We start from the raw sequence: 24846 nt of genomic DNA, 5'->3' as shown, positions 1-24846 counted from the left end.
CCTGTTTTTCAGCCACGGCTTCTGATTCTGTGACAGCAATAATAATAATAATAATAATAAACATAATGGAAAAAAGATGTACTGAAATATTATTTTGCATTTGACCAGGGCTGTTCTCTCGTTTCTGACGACTACAAACAATCAAGAGAAAACATGCTGAGGTCTGGTCAGAAGGCCTGAAATAACACTGAGAGGGATTTTTCCACGGAGCTCGTCAAAGTCACACACTGTTCTGTTTAAGGAAAGGCATGACTGTAATTTCTCTGCTTCATATGTATAGGTCTAATATTAGCTCTAAAAAAGTAAAAAATATGAATATTATATTATCCCAGAACAACAGCGTAACTGAGGAAAGGAGAGCAGAGCGGCGGGCCGTGACCTCCCTGCGGCGCTCAAACATGCATCTTAAAGGCAAAATCAGTTCAAAGCGTAAATTCATGTGTAAAACTTACAGTGCAGGAGCCTGATAATTAAGCTTCTTCTGGGCTCCTGTAGAAGTCATGACTAACGGAAGCTCTTGCCCTCAGACAAAGAGAATGTTAGCCTCCTGACAAAGACTGATTTGAAAAGTTAATATTCCACTTGATCTTTATAAAAATGGGTTTAATGGGGAAATAGTGAAAGGTGAAAGCGTCTTCTGGCCCGGTGTGTGAAGTGGGAAACCGAGCGGCAGAGGGGAAAACCGGAGCTGCGGCGGCCTGAGGCTGAGGCTCGGCGCGCCTGCAGCTCTCCTCTGTTAACTCTGCAGTGACTGAGCTGAAGGTCTGCGCGTCAGAGCTCAGGCTTCATTTCAAATGACAACTTTAATTATGCGCTCACGAGGCGCAAAAAGCGCGGCACTGCAAGAAAATCAAAAAAGGTCATTTATGACTTGACCTTTGCTGTTTGTGAGCCGTTATATGAGGCTGTTTAATTTGCAGATAAAACTATGTACACTCTGAAATAAGACAAATTCAGCACGCAAAGAAAATAGACGTGCTGTGATAAAACAAAACAAAACAAAAATTTAAAAAAAGAAAAAGAAAGAAACAACAGGCCACTTGTGTCAAACCTGCCGGTCCAGTATTTTCACTGTGTAGCCTTGGCACTGATCGATAAAAGCTTATTTCAGGTGGATATTTTTACTGAAATATAATAAACATACGTTTGCTTCAAGTGTTTGTGCTGCTTTAAAAAATGAAAAAAATGAGACTATTTCCTATTTATGTGTATTGCAAGAAGTGCGCACAGGGGATGAGGCCCGAAAGGTCAAAACAGAGTCTGACATTGTTCATTCAATAAAATATGAGCTGAATATTCACAATGGATGTCTTAATTATTTAACAGATTTTATTACATTCTTTTAATACAAGCAAAACAAAAATAAACTGTGCACAACTTCTACATGAACCTCCAAACGGCCTCTGAAATTACGCACAAGTCACAGCGAGGTTTTCTTTTTACAGAGAGTGAATCCCTTAAAAGTTCCAGTTTGTGCTCTCTTTAATATAACATATATATAATTGAGGTAAATTACACATAGTAGCTTTACTGCTGCTTTAAAGGTCAGCTGCATTTTCTGATTAATCAAACTGCAGCCATGCAGCTCGGACTCTCCAAACTACACACGCCCACCCTTCCCTCTGTCGCCTTCAGGATGCCCCCCAAAAACTTTTTCACTTCAACAACGAGGCTGCTGACGTGAAATAAACTAAATGACGGATAGTCCTGAATGTGTCCACGGTGACCCGAAAGCCCCCCGGCGCCGACAGCGGCTGGAGACCGGCAGACCTCCGTAACAGCCGCAAGTCAGAAACCCTAATTCATATAGACAAAAAATGTACGAACTGTCCCATAACTCAACCAGCCACATTAAAACTCGATTGGTGGTTTATTATGTTTGTCGATAAAGCCGATTATTGCCTCAGGGCGACTGTAATCAGTCGCCAACTGTCAGGGCACCGAGCCCTTCTTCCCCTTTCTCCAACCTCCGTTTTATATAAAATAGATTTGGGAGAAGCGCCATTTTCTCTCCAAACCATGCGCAATGAGACGCACAAGAAAGCCCGTTGGAAGAGTGCCATTAAAAAGAAAGGGGAGAGAGAGAGAGCGAGAGAGGGGGAGACAGAGAGAGAGAGCGAGGTTAAACACTATCGGGGAAAAGAGAGCAGAGCTGGAAAAAGCGTCCTTAAAAACGCAACAAATGACAGGCGGCGGCGGCAGCAGCACGGCGGACAACACTGTAACCACATACAGTAGAAACACACCGGAGGCGCACCAAACCGGAACAAAGCTGCGAAGAGGAGCGTGAAAAACGGCGTTTTTTTCATACCTGTGTCAAGCAGTACGGGGAGTACATGGTTGTGTCTAGAGATGAAAATTGGAGTCGTTGATAATAAAGTTGGATGGAGGTTCGCTGCGGTGCCGCATTGCAAAGCCGCTGTGGCTCAGTCCAGGCTGTAACCCCGCCTCACTCGCAGTGAAAGCTCCGCACTAACTTTAGGGGAAAGTTTTTGCTGCTCTCTCTCCCTCCCTCCCTCCCTCCCTCCCTCCCTCTTTCTCTCTGACTCTCTCTCTCTCGCTCTCTCTCTCGCTCCCCGCTTCTCTCCTGGATCGCCACAAACCTAACTGTATTTTAAATTATCATCGGCTTTTTTATAGTTTCTCTTTTGTGTGTGTAAAGAATCCGCGCTTCGCTAAAAGCTCAGACAGGGATCGCTCGAGGTTACAGTAGCCCCACAGTGCTGCAGGGGCTCGCAGTGCGCATGTGGCACGCAGCGGTGAGTTCAGTCACCTCGTCGTGTTTTATGGTATTTTACAAAACTCATATGGAATATCTGTAATGCTTCCATCTGGACGTGCAGTCCTGCAGGAGCTTCTGCAGCCACCCTGCTTTACATATATTACAGCATTTAGTTTGTGTGAGAGGGATAATTGTTCTCCTGCAGCAAACATGCAGCCATGATTTTGCCGCATATTTACATACTTAATCTCATACTGCTATGACAAATAATAACAAAGTGTCAATCTATGTTAGCTGTCTGGTCAGATACATAGATAGATGTTAAGGTAAGAAAGCCAAATCTCCATTTTTCTGAACAAAGAGCCAGGTAACGTTTTTACATCACAGCTGACAGTTTGCCTTTGTTACTCAGTGGTGAATTCACTATGACTTTATGGCTTTATCGTATTTTATTGCTTACAGTACAATTTATTCTCTTGTGGTATCAATTTATTATTGCAAAGAAACCTTGTTATGTTTAAGGATTCCTTCCAGAACAGGCAAACAGTATGTTTTTGACTTTGTATTATAAATAAGCTGTAAATCAAAAGTTTTGCAATGAGTACACAGTAAACGCAAAATGACAGAGGAGGCAGATTTCCTCACAATTATCTTTTTCCATTTTCATATACTTCGCTGTCACACAAAATGCAGAAGCAAACCCATGTGGGCCCAAAATAGAAACAAAGGTTTGAAATTTACAACTCAGATTTCTGCTGCGGTATTTGGTCAGCCCGTCAGCTGCAGAGTGACACAAAGCTTTCAGCACACAGTAAACCAATTCAAGTGTCTGAAGTGGAAGAGGCCCCCGTGTTCTTAACTCGAGCATTTGTTAGTGCAAATGAAAAGTGTGCAACGGACAAAGTGTTTGATGCAGCGGAAACATCAGCTCCAGTGTGGACCCAAGTTATTTGTGTTTAACTCATTTTACAAGGTGCCACGGCTGGATTTGAGGCCCAGCTCTTGGCTGAGGACCGTCATGGCTGCAGAGTTTGGGTACGAGAAGCTCCTCGCCTCAAAGTTAGAACCAAGGCCACGTTATATTTTTAAGCGAGGGAGCGTTCACGTGTATTTCTGGGGGCCTCCTCGAATGCCTTCGAGGAACTAAACAAGTCCAAAGTTATTTCAGCAAGTTGTAAATTTGCTGTCTGCATGATTGTAATTTATTCGGCTGTGATAGCCCTCAGATTCCTGTTTTTCTCCTTTTCAACCCAGTCCAAGTCATATTCTGGTGCCCTGCATGTGTATATGGAGACAAAAGATACCTGAACTTGGACAAAGTGGTCTAAACCAGTTTCATTGTGACTTCTATTGTATGGAAGCGATACACTCTGTTTCTAATCAGGCTTGGCTTTATCCTCGCCTGCTCCCTGCTCCTCAGCCTAATCAAACTCATATATGCAGGCAGAGTGCCTGCAATTATACATAAGCCCCTGCCTTGTGCATGTGTGCGAGTGAGAGTGTTTGGAAGTGTGTGTGCATATGTGTGAATACAATTCTGTATGTGCGTGTGTGTGTGTGCAAGGGTGCGGTTTCGGGGGTTGAAGTCACCCCAGAGCACGGATGCCAAGTTTTTCAGGGGGATATGAAGCTGTGCAGATTTACGAGACCTCAGCCTATGTTGGATACTTAGACGCTCACACCACAGACACACATGCATATAATGTACAGTATATGCACACGTGCATGTACGCACGCACGCATGCACACGGCCACAAATGTCCTGCGGTCAAAGATATGCTGGCACGAGCAACTCGAAAAGGAATTAGATTGAGAAAAAGGAGAAAAACACAAAATAAAAGTGGAAGAAAGTGAAGCATATTGAGGTGTAGTCTATTCCTTTCCCATCGTCTCTCCTCTTTCCAAACCACACCCCACCACGGCACAGGCCCAAACCCCAAAGCCTTTGTGTGCTCCCTCGCTTTCCCTCCTTCTCTCTCTGTCTGCCCCCTTTTCTATTTCTCCATGGTGCTTTTTAGTGACCTTTCTCTATCTTATAATCTTTTTGCTGTTCCCTCTCGCTTTCTCCCGTCTTAATCACACACACACACACGCACACACACACACACACACATACACACCGTCCCGCTCGTCTGTCTGACTTTTCCCGGCCTTCTTTGTCTCTTTGGCTGCAGCCTGGACCGAGACGACCATCTCAGTATTCAACACAGGCACTTGGCTGCAACAAACAAACTATAGCAACCACAGGAGTTACAAAACACTGACACTCAGGTTCTCTTTCCACACTCTCCCTCTCTTCATGTCTCTCTCTGAGCCGCGATTGGAGGCGTCCTCCCTGACCATCACCTACAATGCCCCTCGAGCGCACAGGGCTCTAGCGGTTTCTGAGTAGTTCGCCGTTAAATAGCACACGAGAAAACCATATGGTGCGTCTAAAGTTAGCATGTTGTGGTCTCCCATTGACACACAGCGCTGCCCATATACTTGCTGTTTATCCTCGCCTGTGGCTAGGCCATTAAATATTGAAAGTGATGTAGCATACTGATACTGCCATTAGCATGCTAAATGTGTGAGACAGGTGGTTGAGGCTGCCTTTCAAAAGGCAGGAAATATGTGAACGGAAAATGTGTGTAACTGTGCCGTTTACTACGCCGTACAGTGTAAATATTGTTTGAGTAAGCTGTTTATGTGTGCTCTGGGAGGGAGCACGCCAGTCAAATGCATACAGGCATATGCAGTCAGAAAGAAATGGCTGACTGGCCGTTATGGCTAACAAGCATATCATACACAGTGCGGATCCCTGAGACTCTATGGATCTGTTTGCAATCTGAGTGTGTGTGCGCAGAGCAATGTGTTACGCCTGCTGCTTTTTATGTGTTTACTGTGTGAAATAGCTCCATATACGTTTTACTCGGCTGGTTTGGATTAGTGCCGTCCTACCGCGTTTGAATTCAACAGGAAGAAAGGATATAGATTTATATTTCTAGTCTGATGTCACTGTTTCTTAATTTAAGTGGTGAATTCAACATGTCAGACTCCGGCACAGAGGCCAGAGGAGCAGTCTTCCTGGCAGTCTAACAGTTGCAGCCTGAACGACGACATGCTTTTTTTTTTCCACAAAAGATATGAAAATGACCACATGCAGAACACACAGAAAGTGTCCTGCAAAAAAAACCCAAAACAAAACAAAACAAACCATCATATCTTTGTTTCTTTTTTAAGGTTTTTGCATTTTACTTTGTTAGGACTGGCTTCTGGCTCTGTCCTCCGCGTCAGCAAAATGTGTCCGGACTCTGCAACAAAGCCGAACTACTGCTTAGAATAAATAACACCTAGTGAAAAGCAAAATGTGTCCGGACTGTGCAACAAAGCCGAACAACTGCTTAGAATAAATAACACCTAGTGAAAAAATACAAGTCGCAGAAAAGCTAAAATTTTGAGGAAATGCATTCTTCATGCAGGGCATTGCCGCCACACGGCAGCACATGTGTTCAGGACATCCATGATGACATGAGGGAGATTTTACAGGAAGTGGATATATGAGCATGCTAACGGTCAGAATGACAACACTAAAAAATGTATGTGTCTGTGTGTGGGTGTGTATTTCCTGGGCACATTAACCCCACAACCACCAATTCAAGATCTGAAGAATAAAGATAATATAGTGGTTAACATCCCCATAGAGGAGTCTGACCATGTAAAAATTATTCTGCAACACGCACTGATGAGTCTTTTGTACTCTGAATACCCTCCTCCTCTCCACTGCAGTCAGTCTTTATAAAGGAAAAAATAGATTGTTTTTAATGGACTGGGCTTGTTTAAGTGTCCAGGAAATAAATCTGTGAGACACCCATGTGACAAGGACAGACATAGAGAGCTTGTAGTGTGTGTGTGTGTGTGTGTGTGTGTGTGTGTGTGTGTGTGTGTGTGTGTGTGTGTGTGTGTTTGTGTCTGTGTATATACCCTATATGTATCCGACACGAGGAAACATTCAGGCATCCCTGGGCCTCTAGAAGGATCGTCGTTCACCAGGTACGTGTCAGTAGCCTAAAAAGAAAAGAAAGAGATGGTTATTGAATTAAAATTGCGACAGCTTTGCAGTGATTCTGTCACAATATTAACGACTCTCTTATGAGGCAGATCTCAACAGTTTTTAGCCTCAGGACACCAGAAGATTTGTGTGAGGTGCCAGTGAGAAGTATAAACTTGCAATGAATTTGAAGATGGATACAATATATCAAAACATTATAGACAAATGTTTAAATCACTGAATTTCTCTCAATATTTAGCAAAACACAATGTATATCTGATGTTTGTTGTTCTCTAACAAATAGTAAGCTACACTAGAAATAATGCAGTCGTAAAAAAAAAGTTAGCAATTTCACAAAATTGTGGGAATTTTAAAAAATCCAGATTGACGTTCGTGGCTAATCTTGTCCTGAAGTCACCCTGATCAAACATTTTCTTGCTTGCCTTTGTGAGACATCCCTAAAATGTACCTGCACTATATGAGGCAGCCTCATAACCCGACTGGTTTCATTTCTCCACAGAAAGCACTGCGCCTGCTCACAACTATACATCCCCAGCCAGACTGTAAGTACCACTGTGCATGCATGCATGTGTGTGTAAGTGTGCATTCAGGGAGCTTCATTTGTATTCTAAGTCAAGCAGGCAGGCAGGCAGGGTTCTGGCAGGGCCCGGAGCTGTGAAATGGGCTCTCCTCGCAGTTCTGCCGTTGATTGGATCAACCTATCCCACTCTACTTAGCCGAAGGGAGCCCAAATCCCACAGCCGCTGTGCCGTTCTGTGAAATCCTATTTCATTTCACAACTTTAACGGATAAAATAGCGTGCACACACGCTTGTGCCAGCCCAAGACCCCATGCCACATTTATTTAGCCGAACAGGAGCAGAGAGAAAACAGTGTATCTTGTGTGTGGGAACGTTTAAATGCGCGTACGTATAGTCTCACCCTTTTGAAAATATAATCACCTGCACGTATGTACGTTTTTTTTCCATGCCCATGTGCTCTCTGCTTCGCACACAAACATACAGCAACGCACACACGCACACACCAACGCACACGTGCATGCCACTTACGCAGACACACAGACACAAACCCCATAATAAGAGCCAGACATTGGCAGACCACACAGCCCTGAGTTGTGGTGAAAACAAAGGCTATTCATATCCTTCGCAATGAGAGGTCTGTACAGCTAACTCTCTTTCTCCCTCTCTCCCCCGTCTCTCCCCTCAGCTTTTTATTACAGATAATCTGCACTCGCAAACCTTCCATTTTTCTGCAATTGTGCGATTTCTAATCATCTTTATTAGTCCATAAACATGTTTTTTTAATTTTTAGTCTCTTTTTATAGCCAAGGCCTCCAGCTCCTTAAGGGGGCAACACAGTGCCCATTGTTGAGGCTCAAGAAGAGGATGAAGCCAGGAACGGAGTGAGAGAGGCCTGCTGATAAGACTGCAAAGCATTATGGGAATTGGGTAGCAGAGTTCCTCAGATGCACACATACACATCCATGCTGATGCACACACACGCACACACACAAACACACACACACACACACACACACAAAATGCAAACACTCAAAGTCTGCCAGACCACATGTGATAATGAGATGATGCATCTGATTGGCCGGCGGTCAGAATGATGGCCTGGATCCACGGCACCTGTGTGGGGGTCCGCACCAGCACGAGCCTGCCGACTACCAGCAAGCGGACCACAATGCATCAGGTGTGCTGGAGCATCTGTGATTGGCTGTCCCCGGCCAGAAACAGGGTCAGGTGCACGAGCAAGCCTTCCCTGATTGGTTGAGCCAGACCCAAAAAGCTGCGGGTGGGAAAGAACTGTTTTCATTGGCTGCCACTGCCTCATTCTGCTGCTGAATGGGTGTCTGGGAGGATGGCACTGGGAGAACTGGTTCAACTGGGAGTGTGTGAGGAAACACACTAACCATTTAAGAATATCTTTGTACATATGCAACGCTTCACACACAGATTCTCATCATCACTCATCCTTTAACTTGACCTCTTTGAAACGATGGAAAAATGCACAAAAATGCATCCGCACTCCAACAATAGATCATTTGCTCTCATTTCATATTAACAAACCAACAAAGAAGAATTAAAATGCCCTCTTTATGTCGTCAGCCAAAGAGACAGGTGCTGATGAACCTCAATCCCATTGTGCAACAGTGAATAACATGAAGCTAATGAATAGGCTAAGCTCTGTACCTGCCACTGGGGAGGCCAGAACATACTGACTCCCTTTGTAGTAAACCCCAAAAAAACTCCAGGCCCCCAAACACTCTCTCCTGCAGCAGTGTATGAATTATATATTGTACTATATATATAGAACATATGCCCGGCCCATATGGCCAGCCCTGAGCGAAAAAATCTCAAAGCCCTCCTTAATTAACATTTTAGAGGGAAGATTCGGAGGCGGGAGATTGAGTCAGTGACCTATTTGGAGTCCATCATCGCCCAATGCAAATGTGTTAATTGAGACAGATTTTCCCACTCCACAAATATGTGGAGAAGGGGATGCGATGGAGGGTTGTTTTTTTTTGTCTGAGCCATCTGATCTAAGGTAGGGGTAGAGGATGTGTTTTAAACTGCCTTTCCTGCTGCCTCCACTCACAAAAGAAGACACTTCTCTTTCACTTTCTCCCTCACTCATCTCACACAGCCTTTCCTTGGCTTGCTCTCTGCCTCTCTCGCTCTCTCTTTCTCTCTCTCTCTGGATATATGTGTTGACGACCATATGGCCAAATTCTTTGGAGGTGAGATCTCCAAAAACCTGCTCACACACTTGCACGCACACGCGTACTCGCTCGCAAACACACCTCCACGGAGCTTTGTGTATGAAAGGCCCTGATGGTGAAATTTGCTCTCAGATGGCTCCATTTTAAAGCACATGAATGGCAACATATCAATGATCCCCCTCGCTATCTTTCTGTCTCTCTGCATCTCACATTAGCAGTCACACACAAACACACACCTTAATTCATCACCCACACACACACACAACTTGCGCTGCTCACACACCTGGTGCAGTCATCTCCTTGTTTCCAGAGAACATTTATTCTGGCTTCTGCACAATCGTCAAGCACTACCAGCACTGTCAGTTCGTCTTTTAAAAACCATAATTATTATCACCAGCATTGTGTCTTAAACGCGTTTTCATCATCGTGATTCGTTGGCTGAAAATAACACTGCCAAGTTTAAGGCACAGGATGAAAATGGGGAGGGGGTGGGGGGGTGGGGAGAGAGAATGAGAGAGTCCAGCCAACCTGCGTGAGATGGCAACCACTTCAAAGACGCCGGGCCGCACCGGCGATCTGTTCCACGGTGTGTGAGGGGTGTATGAAAGGCAGAAATGGCCGCCGTGTGAGTCCCTGCCAAAGCTACCTCAGGGAGAAATGTTGGAAAAATACAATTTTTCACACAGCCGTCTCGGGGGTGGGTGGGGGGGTTGAAGGGAAAACGGGGAGAATAAGAAAGAAGATGAGAAACTGAGGGGCTGCATTAAAAAAAGAAGGATAGATGGATGGCTGAGCAGAGTGGGGCTAATTATTTCACTCCACTTGTGGGTCCTGAAGGTTTTGTTGGGTCAGAAGTACAGCCAAGATGCAGCGCTGAAGATTGCATTAGGCTTAATTGTGCAGTTGTGTTTAACACAATAGTAAACGGTGGGATTCTGGAGAAGGCATGCGGCACACGGTGTGAACAGTTTCTGTTAAGGAGGCCTGACTGCAGGAGGCAGGAGTACAATATAATTTCAGATGACTACAGCTGAAAACAATTCGACTTATGCTGGTAATTCAACCGTGTGTGCGTGGCTCAAATCAAACGTGCTGACATACAAATCACCTGGGTGAGGTGAAACTTTTGAATCCCTGAGTAATTGATGTGAAACTATGCCAGCCCTGACAACAGCAGTCTCGACCCCATGCAAAGAAATACATCCCTTCACCAAAACTGTTACGGTGAAACAAGTTTGAACAGAGCACGCATTGTGACACACCCAAAAATTCGCTTGGCCTGGCACCTCGCCTGTCAACTACTGATCTTGCTCGACAGGCTGGCCCTAAGATAACACCATGCCAATTGCAACTTCCCAGGCTGCAACATTTTGCTGCCACACTCCTCGCGCCATGCACGTTGGGTACACTAGGTAACCCAACGCCACTGGCATCCTTTTCCTACACGGATCCTTATTCAAGCTTTTTTTAATGGCCAAACCACACTCAGTTAAGGCCTCGCCGCACTGGCTATGTGCATTTAACAATGAGGTTTGGGCTGGTACAATCAGCCCTTTGTGTCACACAAGGACTGATCCATGGGGAGATTTTCTTGTGGTTATGGTTCTAATACAGCAGAGTTTACCACAAAGACCAGGAAGCATAGAGTTACATTACAAAACACACACACACACAGACACACACACACAGTATGACTCAATAAAGCAGCGCATTGCGCTCGTGTAAGATGTCTCACCCACTTCCAACTCAACTGAAATGATACTCTAAAAACTTTTTTTTAAATAATATGGTGCGGTTCACGCCCACCTCCCAGCTTGGCACCAATAACAGTCTTGGCTTTGATTTGACTGACAGGTTCTGTGGTTGGCAGGTTTTCTCTGCAACAACCGCGGTGCAACCAACTGTGAAATTATAGGCCTACAATCAAAACAAAATGAGGATCGTTATATCACTGCCAATTATGAAGCATTGTCTAATGCTTCGCTTACCTTAAGAAAAATAGACAGATAATTGGACAGCAGACATCACAAGTCACATATGGCCTGTAATTTGACATTTTGAACCCCTTGAGGCCTGTCTGTGTTGTTGTGCAGGTATGACTGAGCGTCGCACAAACCCAGGCCAACAAACAGTTTTGGCAGGTGACCCCCTCCCCCCCGCGCGATAAAGTTATGTAACACTGATGTTTAAAACACAGCAAAATATGTATTCACATCCTACTGGCGCTGACAATGTGTCACTCATCTGGGGGACAGGAATCGAGTTGCCCCTGTGGAGTTGGCTGATGACAATAAACAAGCAGAGGCAGACTCACTGATGCTCTGTGTAACGCATATAAAGACACTTGAGCTTATTGCTTATGACACTGAATGTGCCCTCCAGTCTGAATTTGAGATGATTATTTCAGAACAATATATACAAAACAAAAAACATATTAGAAAATTTGCTCAATCTTATACAATAAATATAATGAATAAACTGCAGTAAAATATGCTCATGACAGGAGTTTCCATTTACATAAGCTGGAGCAACTATTGCACATGCATGCCTTTATCACTTTCAATGTTTCATATTTTTACTGCGTCTTCATTGGTGAGACAAATATACTGCCGTTTTAAAAAGTGGATCTAGATAGTGTTTCAGTCCATATAGAGAATACATTTAATTTCTATGTCTAATAAAGGGAGTCCTGACCTCAGGGGACCATTGAATTACTGTTTTTGGGCAATAATATTAAAATGCACATGAAACTACTTGGACTGCCGTATTGAAAGAGCTCCATTACTGATGCAATTAGGAATATTGTGTTGCTAATCAAAATAATTTCTGCTCATTCCCTTCTGAAGAGCTGTATTTCCATGCTACCACAAAGTGTTCCCAATGTCACCTCAGAATATTTGAACAGGTCTTCCGTCAACCAAAAAGCTCAACAAATCAACCCTGTGAGCTACTGGTCAAATTACAAAACACATGACGTTCAGCCAAATAGTGGCAGCTTTGCTGTAATCTCTTGAGTTAATAATGACTGTCAATTAAAATGTAGGTCACAATTTCAAGGCCATTATAATTTTAATTTAAGTCCATTATAATTTAAAGGCTTCAAACTGCAGCATGATGTTTAATGTCAAATAATCATTTGCAGATAGTAACTGATGCACTGAGAAAAAGGCAATGAAAAGAACAAAACTGCAATAAGCAGGTTGTAAAATATAATATTTATCTCTCTAAATACTGCAGCATATCAAAGCATAATTGGAGCATCATCATCATCATCATCATCATGCAACTAGAGATTGTTCTGCTGGCTTTTCTGATCAATAAGCAATAGCTGCTGTCCACGTTGCTTTGGTTTTAAGCACTCTCAGCACTTGTTCCCGAGGCACAAAGACGCTCTGTGTCGCCTCACCTCCCCGACCTCTTGTAGTCGTTATAAAGTGTCATCAGCTACGCAAATGAAGTGCCCATTGATAAGAAAAAGAGAAAAGAAACGGTGACCGGCTCAGACAGTAAAAGGCAAGGTGGAGAACGTTGCAGCGACTCTGCGCCACATGGGCTGATGGGATGCTTGCAGAGTATCATCATCATCATCATCATCATCATCATCATCATCATCACGACTACCGCCAGTATACTCTGCCTATATGCTGGCCGTTTAGAGCTCCTCAGTCTGCGGTTGCATGTGTGTTTTATTCTGTTTGATCTGAGCAGCGCAGGAAGATCAGCCTCCACTTTGTCAGTCGGTGTCTACAAACGCCTCCGCAAACAATCCAGCCTGCACGACACTGTTCACCCACCAGCGAGGCTAAACCCATTTCTATCGTGACACATTCATATAGATATATATATTACATTACATAACATTATATATATTAGAGCGTTATTATGTCTTTGAGGATGGATTAAGGAAAATGTGTGCAAGGGATAGCAGTTGACAAAAATGCATATGTTCATAAATAAATTTTACAAGTAAAATATCTATTAAAATACATTGTTTGCAGTGAAAGTAAAATGGGACAGGCAGCATATTAAATGTTTGAAATTTGGTTAATCAAACTGAGTTTACGTGTTTAATAATAATCAAATTTGGCAGGCAAGCAAGGTGATTATACTTATACACATAACACACACATCTCTCTCTCTCTCTCTCTCTCTCTCTCTCTCTCACTCTCACACACACACACACACACACACACACACACACACACACACACAGGTGTGTTGTATCGTCATCCATGGCCTCACACTGGACAGCCAACTCTCACCCTGCGCGTCCAACAAAGTGCAGATCTTTTAAATTCTAAATCTGAAAAAAAAAAACCCTGCAGGGATGCAATTAAACACATGCAATGTTTGGTTTATTTTCAGTCCTATAGACTTCACCCTATAGACCCAACAGAGGGAAACTATTGAGTTACACAGCACGTACCATTATAGCGTGGGGAGATCTGCCAACCCTCTCAATGCCCCATTTTCCTTTAAAAGTTCAGCTTCCAAAAAAGTGAGAGAGGGAGTGCGGGTTGAGGGAGGAAAACTTGGTCTCTTCGCCGTTGCCGGAAGCAAAAAAAGGACCTTTAAACAAGTCGGCCTTAGGCCCAGATAGAAAAAAAACACGCTCTTTCAAAAGTGGGTCCACTCTGCAAGAGATAGGAGGAAAGGAGGACAGCAGCTCCGAGCCCTCCGTCTACCGCTGTTTGGCCTCAGATGCGCCCATGTCCGGCAGCAAGAAGTCAGGGAGACGTCTGCGTCAAAGTCCCGAGGTGCGTCCTTCAGCGGCCAAACTTGTCCGGCAGATTGGGAGACGCTAAAAACTCCCCGAAGTAATATTAATAACACGATAAAAAAAAATAATGGACGGGAGTGGTGATGCAAAGTAAGTTTTGTTTATATTGTTTTTCCGTGTGCAGCCTTTGCAGCCGGGCAGCTTCTGTCTCCAAAACGTGTCCAAAAGCGGCTGTCTCCTGCGCCGCGCGTCCGATCTGTTTTACCCTCGTATCTCTCTCGCTCGCTCTCTCTCTCCTCTCTCTCTCGTTTCGAACACACACAAACGCGCGCACGCACACACGCGGCGTTGCACACAAAACGGGAGGACACCCCTGGTCCCTCGCCGCCTCCTCCTCGAAGCTGACGAGATGAAAGAGCAGCTTTGCGTCTTTCGCTTCTTCAGATCGCTCCAGCCTCGCCGAGAAGCAGAAAGCCTGCGCGGCGACACGTCGTCGGCTCCGGGCTGCCGCGGCGCTCCGGATGCCTCGGTGCGTAAAATGGAAGCTCTCCGTGCGCTCCGTGCAGCGACGACAGGCAGCCTTCACTTCCCTCCCCAAAAATATCGGCCACTAAATAGCTCACCTCAGCAGCGTGCGACCTGTTTACACACACACACGCACACACATAAAATCATAGACGGGGAATTAGGGCAGTTGTTTACAGTGAAGGTGGGGGGCCGGTGCTTCAGCCGGCAGCGTCGAACTGGTGAATTATTGGGTGAATTATTAATAAAGCGAGCGGTGTGCAGTCTGTCGCGGAGAGAGCGGGGCAGCCAGGGGAGCAGCTGGGGCTTTAGGAGAATTAGGAGGACCAGGGGCTAAATCACGGACGGCGGGGATTAGGGCTGCACTGGCTCCTGCCTACCGCCTGCATGTACTGTCGGTTCCACAGTGCCACTGTGGGCACGGCCGGGTACGACCCGAGCTGCTCCGAGCCTGATTCCCGTAGTGCTTTATGTTACGGTCTGGAGCAAAGATCAAGCAACAAAACGGCCAAGAGGTTCATTTTAGAAAAAAAAAAAAAAAAAACCCAACAACTCGTCACTCAGAGCAAAAGACGTCCCTCTGTTTCCACGAGGCTGATCACACTCGCCAAAATATAAACACACCTCTGTCAGCTATCAGTCAGTGTAAGCCCAGACATTCAGTGGACATGAGGAGGTTTACAGGGGTTTTGAAGGCAGGACTCACCACAGTTTGGGTTTGGTTGTATTATGACGCACGCACGAGGTTAACTGTATTCTGTTAATTCATCCTGGTGGTGATTGTAATGACGGAATTTAGGAAGCTTTAACTTTAAAGCTTTTTCTCAACACTTGACGGGCGCAGATTTATTGTCACAGTGTCTCCCAACAGAACGACGCAGAGAAGCAGCAGGATTAAATGCGACTGAGATATTACAGACATATTGTAAGCCACAACATATCTGACTTTAGGGAAATAACAGAAAGAACACAGAAATATGCTTCTTTTCTTTTTTCGTTTTTTTTTATGAAAGTGCTCATAGTTGCAGGGGCTGGAGGCCTGAAGCAGCAGCAGCAGCAGCCAGGAGCAACAGCACGGTCCCAGACAACAGAGAGACAAGAGCAAAACACATGTGGACATGCTCTCTGACTGCTTAGGAACAGGGCCAAAGGAAAGTTCACAACGTCTGTGCAGTTTTCTTGTAAGAAAGCGGGTTATTTGTGGGACCTGTAGGCCCGCTGCTCTGGGATGAGGAGCGTTAAGTGTTGCAGGACTTGCAGGGACACCGTCGTGCCCATAAAGGGGCCACCTGGGCTGGAAATGGCACAAATAAATTTGTATCTCAAAAAGAAAAAAAATTGCGGCAGATAAAAGTGATTTTAGCAAACCCAAGAAAACTTAAAACACTTCAAAAATGAATGAATAAATAAATAAAGCAAACGTGTTCAGTTTTAAAACGAAAGCTTTGTGCAGCTCCTGGCACCTTCAGGTTGAGCCAGATTTTAAAATCCGCCTCTTTTTGTCTCATTCTCAGGTATTTTCAAATGTCAGGCTTTGCTAAACAAATGCAAACGCTTGATTTAAATCAAGTCAGATCATTATTTTCCTTCTTGCTCCAGATGAATGCTGGATTCTTGGTGCTCGCTGTTTGGATGGACCGGCTCTGAGCTGAACTGTGCGTCTGCGTGTTGAAATCTTCTTGTTCTCACTTGTGCGTGTGTCGTTATCTGTCTTTTTGTTGCTGTTTTGTTCCAATCAGACGTCTAATGACATTCCTCCAACAAGACGGCTTATCAATTATTAAATGCTGACCTCCCCACACATTTGGCCACATCAATTATTCATCTGTAATTGAATTCGTGATTTAAGTTTTTGTTTCAGCCTAATTTGGACGATTCAATTTAACACGAAAGTGTGTCTGCGCTGGGATGACGTTTCAGACTGTTTTTTATTTAGTTCAAGATTTTGAGGTAACGAAGGCCGCGATGGCCCATTTTCTCACCAGCAGAGAGATTAAAAAAAAAAAAAAAAAACGTCGTATCTGTTGGTGTCGTAGTTTTAATGTTGTTTAACTCGCAGCTCAACGAAGAACCTGCAATCAAAACTTGATTGTGTTAATCAGAATTTAGCACAAAGACAAATAAAGCAGCCTGACTCACTTTCTGCAGGCACATTAGAACAGCTTCAGGCCCTCTGCTTAGAGTAAAAGGACAGATTTTATTCTACATTTCGATCTAATTTTCAAAATATAATTTTCTCACCACACCAGTGTCATTAGTTTGATCATATAAATGCGCACGAGCTCAAATGTGAGTCTTTCAGGTCTTTTTTGTAATATAAATGATGAGTAAACTTTCACACAGAAAATAAAAGCAGCGCAATCACCAAAGCACCGAGGCTAATAACGATTCGTGAAAATTAAAATCAAACAACAACAATAATGATAAATAATAATAATAACAATAATGTCATTAAAAAAAGTGTAATTCAGAACTCAACCCACGCGGTGATTTATTGATTGAATGATATCAGGATAAAGCGGTTGTATAGTTTCCTACCATGACCTTCCTACTTGTATTATCACTATTATTTTGTTAGAATATGAATTCTGCTGTCCCTTTACAGATGCTGGTGATGCCCGACGGCCTGTTTGGAGGATGACCAGTTGATTGGAAAAACACCAGAACGGGCCTCTAAACCCCAAATAATCCCACGACACGATTTTTTTCCTACCCCTTAATTAATTTACAAACTGCACTTTGTACAGTCAGACCGCACAGTGTGTGCTCAGCACGACCAGCTCAAGCCCGGAAGTTGCAGAAGGCCAGGCAGATTTTCTGCAAGTCTCAGGTAACAAAACTGCTTCCGGAAAAAATCAATAAAAACGAGCAAACGTGTTTCTAGAACGAAAAAACAAAAACAAAAACCAAAAAAACAACCGTGCAGCTCTGCATCATCTCAGTGCGTCACTATCGGGTGTTTATCTGACACACAAATGAGCACTAATCAAATGTGCAGTGCGGAGCTTTTTCAGGTAAAGTCCACGATAATAAACGGCCCGCAGACATTTTTCTAAAATCGAAAAACTGCAGGAAAAACACACGCTGCCTGTTCCGAGAGCATTTACATCTGAGAGGAAACTGCAACAATTCATTGATTTCAAAATGTCACATAACCGCGAGGAGTTTCATCATAAGGTCAATTAATCATTATGAGGGATGAGGAGGGGAGACTAAAACTGAAGCTGAACTTTAAAGTGCTTCAATAGTGTTGATTATTGAAAAGTGTCAAATTGTTTCTTAAAACAAGTATAACTTCATGTAATTCATCAAAGTCTGACCGCCATCAGGGAACAATGGGCCAAATTCTTTGAAACGTGCTCATTAAAAATCTGTACACTGAATCATTAATGCTACATAGAGGCCTTGCATTTGTATATAAATGTGGCTTAAATAATAATTTATACTCTGTGCTCCTGATGCTCATGCACCATATGCTTGTAGCAGCATTGACCTCATTTCAATTAGGCAACAATTCCCTTGTTTTTCTTAAAATAATGTTGATGAAAGTGTGGATTACTGCTGTAAATCTCTCCTCAAACCATCCTGGTTATGACCTCCAAACCATCACAGCCAGTAGATTGTTTTATTTTGTGGAGACAGGGTGCACAATAATAAAATAACTCAAATGGTTTTGTCATAAAACCTTAATTTATATTATTAAACCAAAATTTAAAAAAAGGAGCCACCCGCAGAAAAGTTAATGAGTTTTGTTCCTTTTGAATGTTTCTCGGAAGAAAACGTTCACTTTGGGAAAAAATAGATTGTGCTGATATGTTCCAAAAGTTGCAAAACAAACTGTAGGAAATTTGTTGCCGTGCGCTGGCCCTAATCATGTAAGGCAACCTATAAGCGTCAATTAGGCTGAGCTTTGGGTTAATGAAAGCCCTGAGCGGAGTATCTCACCACAGCCTCCTTAAACCAGCCATTACTGCAGACCACAATGGCTCTGATACCACACTGTTTTAAGACCCAGCATTATGTGGGCAATAAGTTCCCTAAAACCTCACTGTGAGAAGAGAAGGGCACGCTGTGGGATCAGACAGGCAAAGTTCAGACAACATGGGAGGACTTCTTCAGAGCCCTTAATGCTCGTCTGCAAACCCCAAAATGAAATTTTTCCTCAAAATTACAAGTTTTCCATCCCGGGCTGGAATACAACTGCAAACCATGATTGACATGTTGGAAGTAATTATCAGAGAACAGACCATGCGATAAATTGCTGGTCAGCGGATGCCACTGAGGTAAACTGTAGCTGATAAATTTCCATTGTTATCAAAGATGGACCTGGCCCATACACTTGTTTACAAGTTTTGAAGGACAGAGGAACAAAGGTACGAGCTAGAAACAGAAAAATTAATCAGCAATAAAGTATATATTAGGACAACAGTATAAGGGAACATGTCAGATTGTGGTCAAGGAGAGAATATGGCTTCAGAAATCAATCAAACAGATGTTTTAATCTGCGGGGCAGAAGCACAGTGGGAAAGCTGAATGTTTCCTTCTCACTCTGCAAACCAACTGATTATAATTTATTATTGCAAAAGGTGGCGACAGTAAACTGAAGAAAATATAAGTCGGGGTGTGCAGAGGTCAAAATAACAAACATGAAAAATAAATCCCTTCTGAAACGCTAACAAACCTGTGTGAGACAGAAAGACAGTCACTCAACTTTAATGCCAAGAATACATTAAAAAAAAGAAAAAGAAAAACAGAGAAAGCAGTGCAAACAAAGGTGGCGGCTCACCCCTGCAGCCTTCACCCTGCTACCTGCAAAATGTAGAAATTTTATCTACACATTTGCAGAAGTGCTCAGTTCGGCTGCTGGGGCACTGGGCCTAACACGCTCACACAGAGTCAATGAAATATATTTAAGAAATGAAGAAAAGTAAATATAACCGAGCCGGATAAAAGGGTAGCTGCTATTCACAACTGATAAGCCAAAGTTGAGATTGGTATCATGCAGCGCCAGCAGGAGAGAACACAAAGTACAAAACACACAATTCAAATAGAAATCAAAGGCCTCGGTCCTGCTGCCACCTATTAAAAGCACTTCACTCTGACTCCTGGCTGTAGCACTGCTGACATCTACTCCCAGCCTGCTCTCACTGCCCTCTGCTGCAGCCAAGTCAGGGGAAAATTAAATACTCACTTGGCCTTATGCAAAATATACTCTGTACCAAAAACCATATATCAAACCCGGCGGAACTATTTTTTTCCTCTGAACAATCTTCATTCCTCTCCCAGCTAAAAGAAATGGCCCGGAGAGTTCTGCGTCTCCATGCGAGAAGTGCAATAAGCGGTGGAAAGGGAAAGGAAAAAACAAGGCTCTTTTTGTCTGCGGCGGCCGAGGTTTTATCCCTGCATTGCCGAGTGTTGTCTAGCATTACAAATTCTCAGCCCTGGACTGGATGGACACAGGAGGGCTCTGCTGGCCCCGCTCACACTGTCTGCATCCTTTACGCTCTGCCATGCAAATAAACCCAAAATGAGAGAGCAGCTGAGGGACAGACAGCGATGGAGATGGAGGGTTTGTTGAAGGGGGGAGGAAAAAAAAAGATGGAAGGAAGGAAGAGTGAAGGATGGCATGGCCGCAAAGAGGAAATGAAGAAATGTATGTGGCTAGTAAGGAAGGAAGGAAATGGTTTGAAGTAGTTGCATAGGGACAAAAAGAGCGTAAGTCTGTGTGTGTTTGTGTGCAACAGAAAGAAAGAGAAAAAGAGTGGGTACGAGCCGGCCGTTGGAGGGGAGAGGAATGCCCGGCCCTGGCACAGGAGAATGGGATGGAGGGTGGAGTATGTTCACATTGCTGCTGCCAGCCGAGCACATTCCCACTACAGAGTCATGGAGACTTTTTAACCTACAGATTACGAAGCTGCAGCAGTGTCCTCCGGGACAGTTTTCCCACCGAATTATACAAGTATATAGATCGAACAGAGCTTAAGTTCACAAAGTGCAGTGAAGTAAAGGCCTCAAAAATGATCCGGAGTGATGCTAAAATGATCTGCTGGGGCCACAAGCAGACACTGAGAACGTGTTCTTAAGGTTGCTTTGTTTTGGGCATGTTTGTCTTTTTGCTCCGGGGCTGACGGCAGAGACAGACAGGACATGTGGCGAGAGAGTGGAGGCGTGAGGGCTGGGTGACGTGCGACAAAGGTCCCCAGCCGGACTCCACCGGGGAACATCTGATTGCAGCCTGCTCCTTAGACCGCCATATCCTGAACAATATATGTTTTAACCACAGGCTGTGCCATCCTCCTGCTGACAGGGTGAGAACACAAACACACGTCCTGATGGGTAAGACAGGAGTCAACTGTCATTAAAAAACACAGAGGCCGCTGCTCTGGGAGGAAATAAAAACATCAAGACAAATTAAATACACTGAGTCTCTAATTCTTATAATTATCAGTCTAGCTTAAAATACCTTCTCAAAAGGGTAATTAGAAGCAAAAGTGTTTACAAGTTGATTCATACAGACAAAAGCAATCTATGAATAATAAATGTTATAATGTTGGAAAGTAGTGCACATAATGGCAGTGACTTATCCAGAGCTGGCTCATCATGTCTAACGCCACAAAACACACGTAATGCCAAAAAGTGTAAATGACCATCTAGTGTCCGCAAGTCAAATGGCTTCTGGGGTAAAAGCGAACTTACTTCTGCCTGAGAGGCCGTCTGAATGCATTCCTGAGCGAAGGAGTCACAAAGACCGAGTGCGGCCTCGCTCATCGTCTTATGGCCTTTTTTCTGAAGACCTGTGCAGTATTAAGTTGAGCTGAAGTGACAATTATTTTTTGGCAGCATCTTAAAAAAATCATTTTCACTGTCTTCTAGTTGAACTGCACTAATAATGAACATTGCACATCCCTCGTGTCTCCAAAACACATTATGTGGAAAGTACTCCAGTACTGTGCATAAGTACAATTTTAAAGTACTTTTATTTTAAGTATTTCCATTTTATCCTACTTTGTACTTCCTTGCCTGTGCATTTCAGAGGGACTTTTTATTTCACTAAATTTACCTGACAGCTTTACTCGGTATTTACTCTGCAAATGAATATTTTACATATATTACATATGATCATTTCTTAGAAAATATCAAGTTTCTAGATTAAACTACCAAACCAGCTCCACTTTGACCATCCGCAACATTAAAATAACGCTTATATGTTAATGAATTATTTACAATAATCCAGTGATATAATATATAATAATATAACACCAAAATGAGTGATAATCTGCACGCTTTGATACTTTAAGTACATTTTGCTTATAATACCTCAGACGTCTATAATTTAGTATTGTCACATTGCAATATTGTTATTTTTACTGAGGTAACAGGTCTGAATTGTTCCTCCTGTCCCTCTGTGGTTTTAATGCTTTGTTCAGCTCTGCACATTTCACAGCGAGCGGTCAGCGACAAAGATTAGGAGCCGTTTGTCTTTCTGAAGAGAGACCTCACCTTTCCAAGAATTTAGCTGGGACGGGTCTAATGCGTGTCTTTGTGTTTTTGCCTGTGCAGTGGTTTATCAATGGCTGACATTAGGCTGAGCTTTGATAACACACACACATGCACACACCCACACGCACACACCCACACACACCACACACACAATTTTATTGATAAAGCAAAGGATCAGTTTTCAATCAGATATTTTGCATCAGCAACAATAGGTATTACAAATAAAACAACAGTTATTTTAATCTGATCATTAGAGCCGAAGCTTCAAGTTGTCAAACTGATGAGTTGATCAACAAAGAAATTATTCTGCCACCGCTTTGATGTTAAAGTTCACCTTCCAGTCATTTTTCAAGCAAAAATGACAAAACATTTGGCAGGATTTGCTGGTTTTTTTTTTTTGAATATTTGAATATCACAGTGATGCTGATTTAGGATTGAGAGAAACTGTGATGGGCAAGTTGTGCATTTTTTGTACATTTCATGCACTAAATGAATAATTCATTAATAGATAAAATAACAATTAGATTATTGTTAATGAAGACAATTGTTAATTGCATCCCTATTATGATTATTATTATTATTATCATTCTGGTTATTATTATCATTATTGTAAACATTATTGTTCACATGTACATAAAACAATATGTATATACATATATGTATGTAAACAGACAACCTACTCTCACTGACACACTGTGTTCCTGTGTGTCCGTTCTGCCTGTATTTGTGTGTGCACTGTGTGTTCGAGTGTGTCCACATCCCTCTGAAGCAGGCAGATACTCCCTGACATCGCTCCTCTTTGTGTGATAAACAGTTAGCAAACGTGACCTGATGTGAGGTCATCTAAACTGCAGCACACACAGGCTGTCATTGTGTCTCCATGTCTCCACCCTCTCTGTCGGCGGGCACGACTTCAGCACCGAGTGGATTTGTTCTGGGCCGGGCAGGTCAGCGGCGGGCGCAGTGTAAAAGTTAGTTAGTTGTATGTTTGTGTGAGGAGGAGGAGGAGGAGGGCGGTTGAATGGAGGTTGTGAGTGTGTGCGCGAGCATGTGTGTGTGTGTGTGTGTGTGTGTGTGTGTGCTCCCCCAGGAGAAAAGAGGACTCCTAATCTGTTTTCCTGGCTCTTCTTTAAAGGGAGAGCAAGACACACTAGAGGCTCCCTCTGATCTGCTGCCCCATCCATCCCTCACTTTCTCTCTCTCTCTCCTCCATCCTTCCTTTCCTCGCTTCCATCATCTGTCTCTCGCTCCCTCTGCTTTTAGCCCTCGTTTTCTCGGCCCCCCGTCCCTATGCTCTCTCATCTGTTGTGTTGGCCCGCTCTGGTCTTTGTATGGCGACAGCTCCCATCTCCAGATACTGCCTAAGAGCTCTGATTCCACTTAATCACTCAGTTTTTTATTAGTTTTCCCTCGCAGGGTATTTTGTGTTCTGAATTGCGTTTATCTATTATGCTGTTTCAGATTTATTGCTTTAGGAGGCAGACTGTGTGGCACACTACCCACCAATACGGTACACGATGCTGTGATCTCTCTACGTCTGCCCCTCTTTATGCCTGTCTGCTTTCATCCCTTCAAAATTAAATGAACAAATACACAAGGAGGGTGCTGTGCCACACTCGCTCACAACTCCTCTCGTACTTTTTCGTATACTTTTTTTATTAGTTTTCTTTTATTGGGCGTCTCAAGCACTCAACTGCGTTTATTTAGCATGCACCGAAGCCCACGGGGGACGAGTACGTGGCATCAGTTTCTCGGATGGTACCCTACACTTGGATCCATCTGTCCTGGCATCTTTTGCGTCTCATTGCTTTACTTTTCCAATTTGAAAATAAAAATGAAAGTCACAGGTATGGCTTTCTCTGTGAGCACAGATGTCTGCCTTTGAAAGAATTTTCAGTAATTAGCGGAATATTTAGAGTGGCTTAGTCGTGACTGTGGCACCTTTGAATCACATTGTGTTCTAAAAAAGCACAAGCGTACTGTTAATTATTCATTATTTGCGTGCTATTGAGAATTTTTAGCAAACAAACACTAGTGCTGGAGGTCATTCTGCTGCCACGGCTTTGCGGTGCAGTCTGAACTGCTTCTTTCTCCTTAATAAGGAGACATGGCATGCATGCTCAAAATATTTTGCCCCAAAATGGCGGCACACCATCCCAGCCCTCCATTTTGTTCTGTCACCGGATCGAGTCTGGATCCTGCACCTGACTTGTTGGACCAGTGTTTGCATTTGAAAATACCCTCTCTCCATGCCCCGCTGTTACTATGCACCCCTCTTCTGGTCATTGGTCATCACGTGTGTCATTAACCTGCTGCACCAATAGGAGGGCACACTCTGACTGACGTTCACTCCTTCTACACTCTGCTTCCAGGGGCTTCCTGTGACCGGAGTGGGGATGGGGGGTGGGGGGACATGGGCGCTGGCCATTACCTCGACCGAATCCAGAACCAAATGAGAAAGAGAGAGAGAAGCAGAAACAGTGAGCGAGCGTGGATGCAATAAAAAAAAAATCCTGATTACACGTTGATAATCAAGACAAAGCAAGAAACATGATGGCCATGTAGATGACAGATCCTTTTTAGGATGGAAAAAGAAAGAAA

General features: G+C 43.6%; 1 protein-coding gene across 10 annotated transcripts in view; it reads right to left on the bottom strand.

Moving 5' to 3' along the window:
• Positions 1 to 14603, bottom strand: part of LOC121604626 (nuclear factor 1 X-type-like) — a 114224-nt gene extending 99621 nt beyond the window's left edge. The window contains exons 1-2 of one of the 10 annotated variants that reach the window (XM_041934197.1): positions 13927 to 14603; positions 6686 to 6769 (exon numbers count right to left, since the gene is read on the bottom strand). In XM_041934197.1, the coding sequence (XP_041790131.1) occupies positions 6686 to 6769; positions 13927 to 13929 (87 nt within the window). In that variant the 5' untranslated portion in view covers positions 13930 to 14603. Of the gene's footprint in view, positions 1 to 2311; positions 2452 to 6685; positions 6770 to 13926 lie in introns of those variants that run through there. The other 9 variants (XM_041934194.1, XM_041934190.1, XM_041934196.1 and 6 more) reach the window with 9 other exon arrangements.
• Between the last annotated feature and the right edge of the window lie 10243 nt (positions 14604 to 24846).

This window comes from Chelmon rostratus, chromosome 3 (genome assembly GCF_017976325.1).
Source record: "Chelmon rostratus isolate fCheRos1 chromosome 3, fCheRos1.pri, whole genome shotgun sequence".
Taxonomy (NCBI): domain Eukaryota; kingdom Metazoa; phylum Chordata; class Actinopteri; order Chaetodontiformes; family Chaetodontidae; genus Chelmon; species Chelmon rostratus.
Note: the sequence above shows the minus strand (reverse complement) of the source record. Positions and strands in the feature narration are given on the sequence as shown.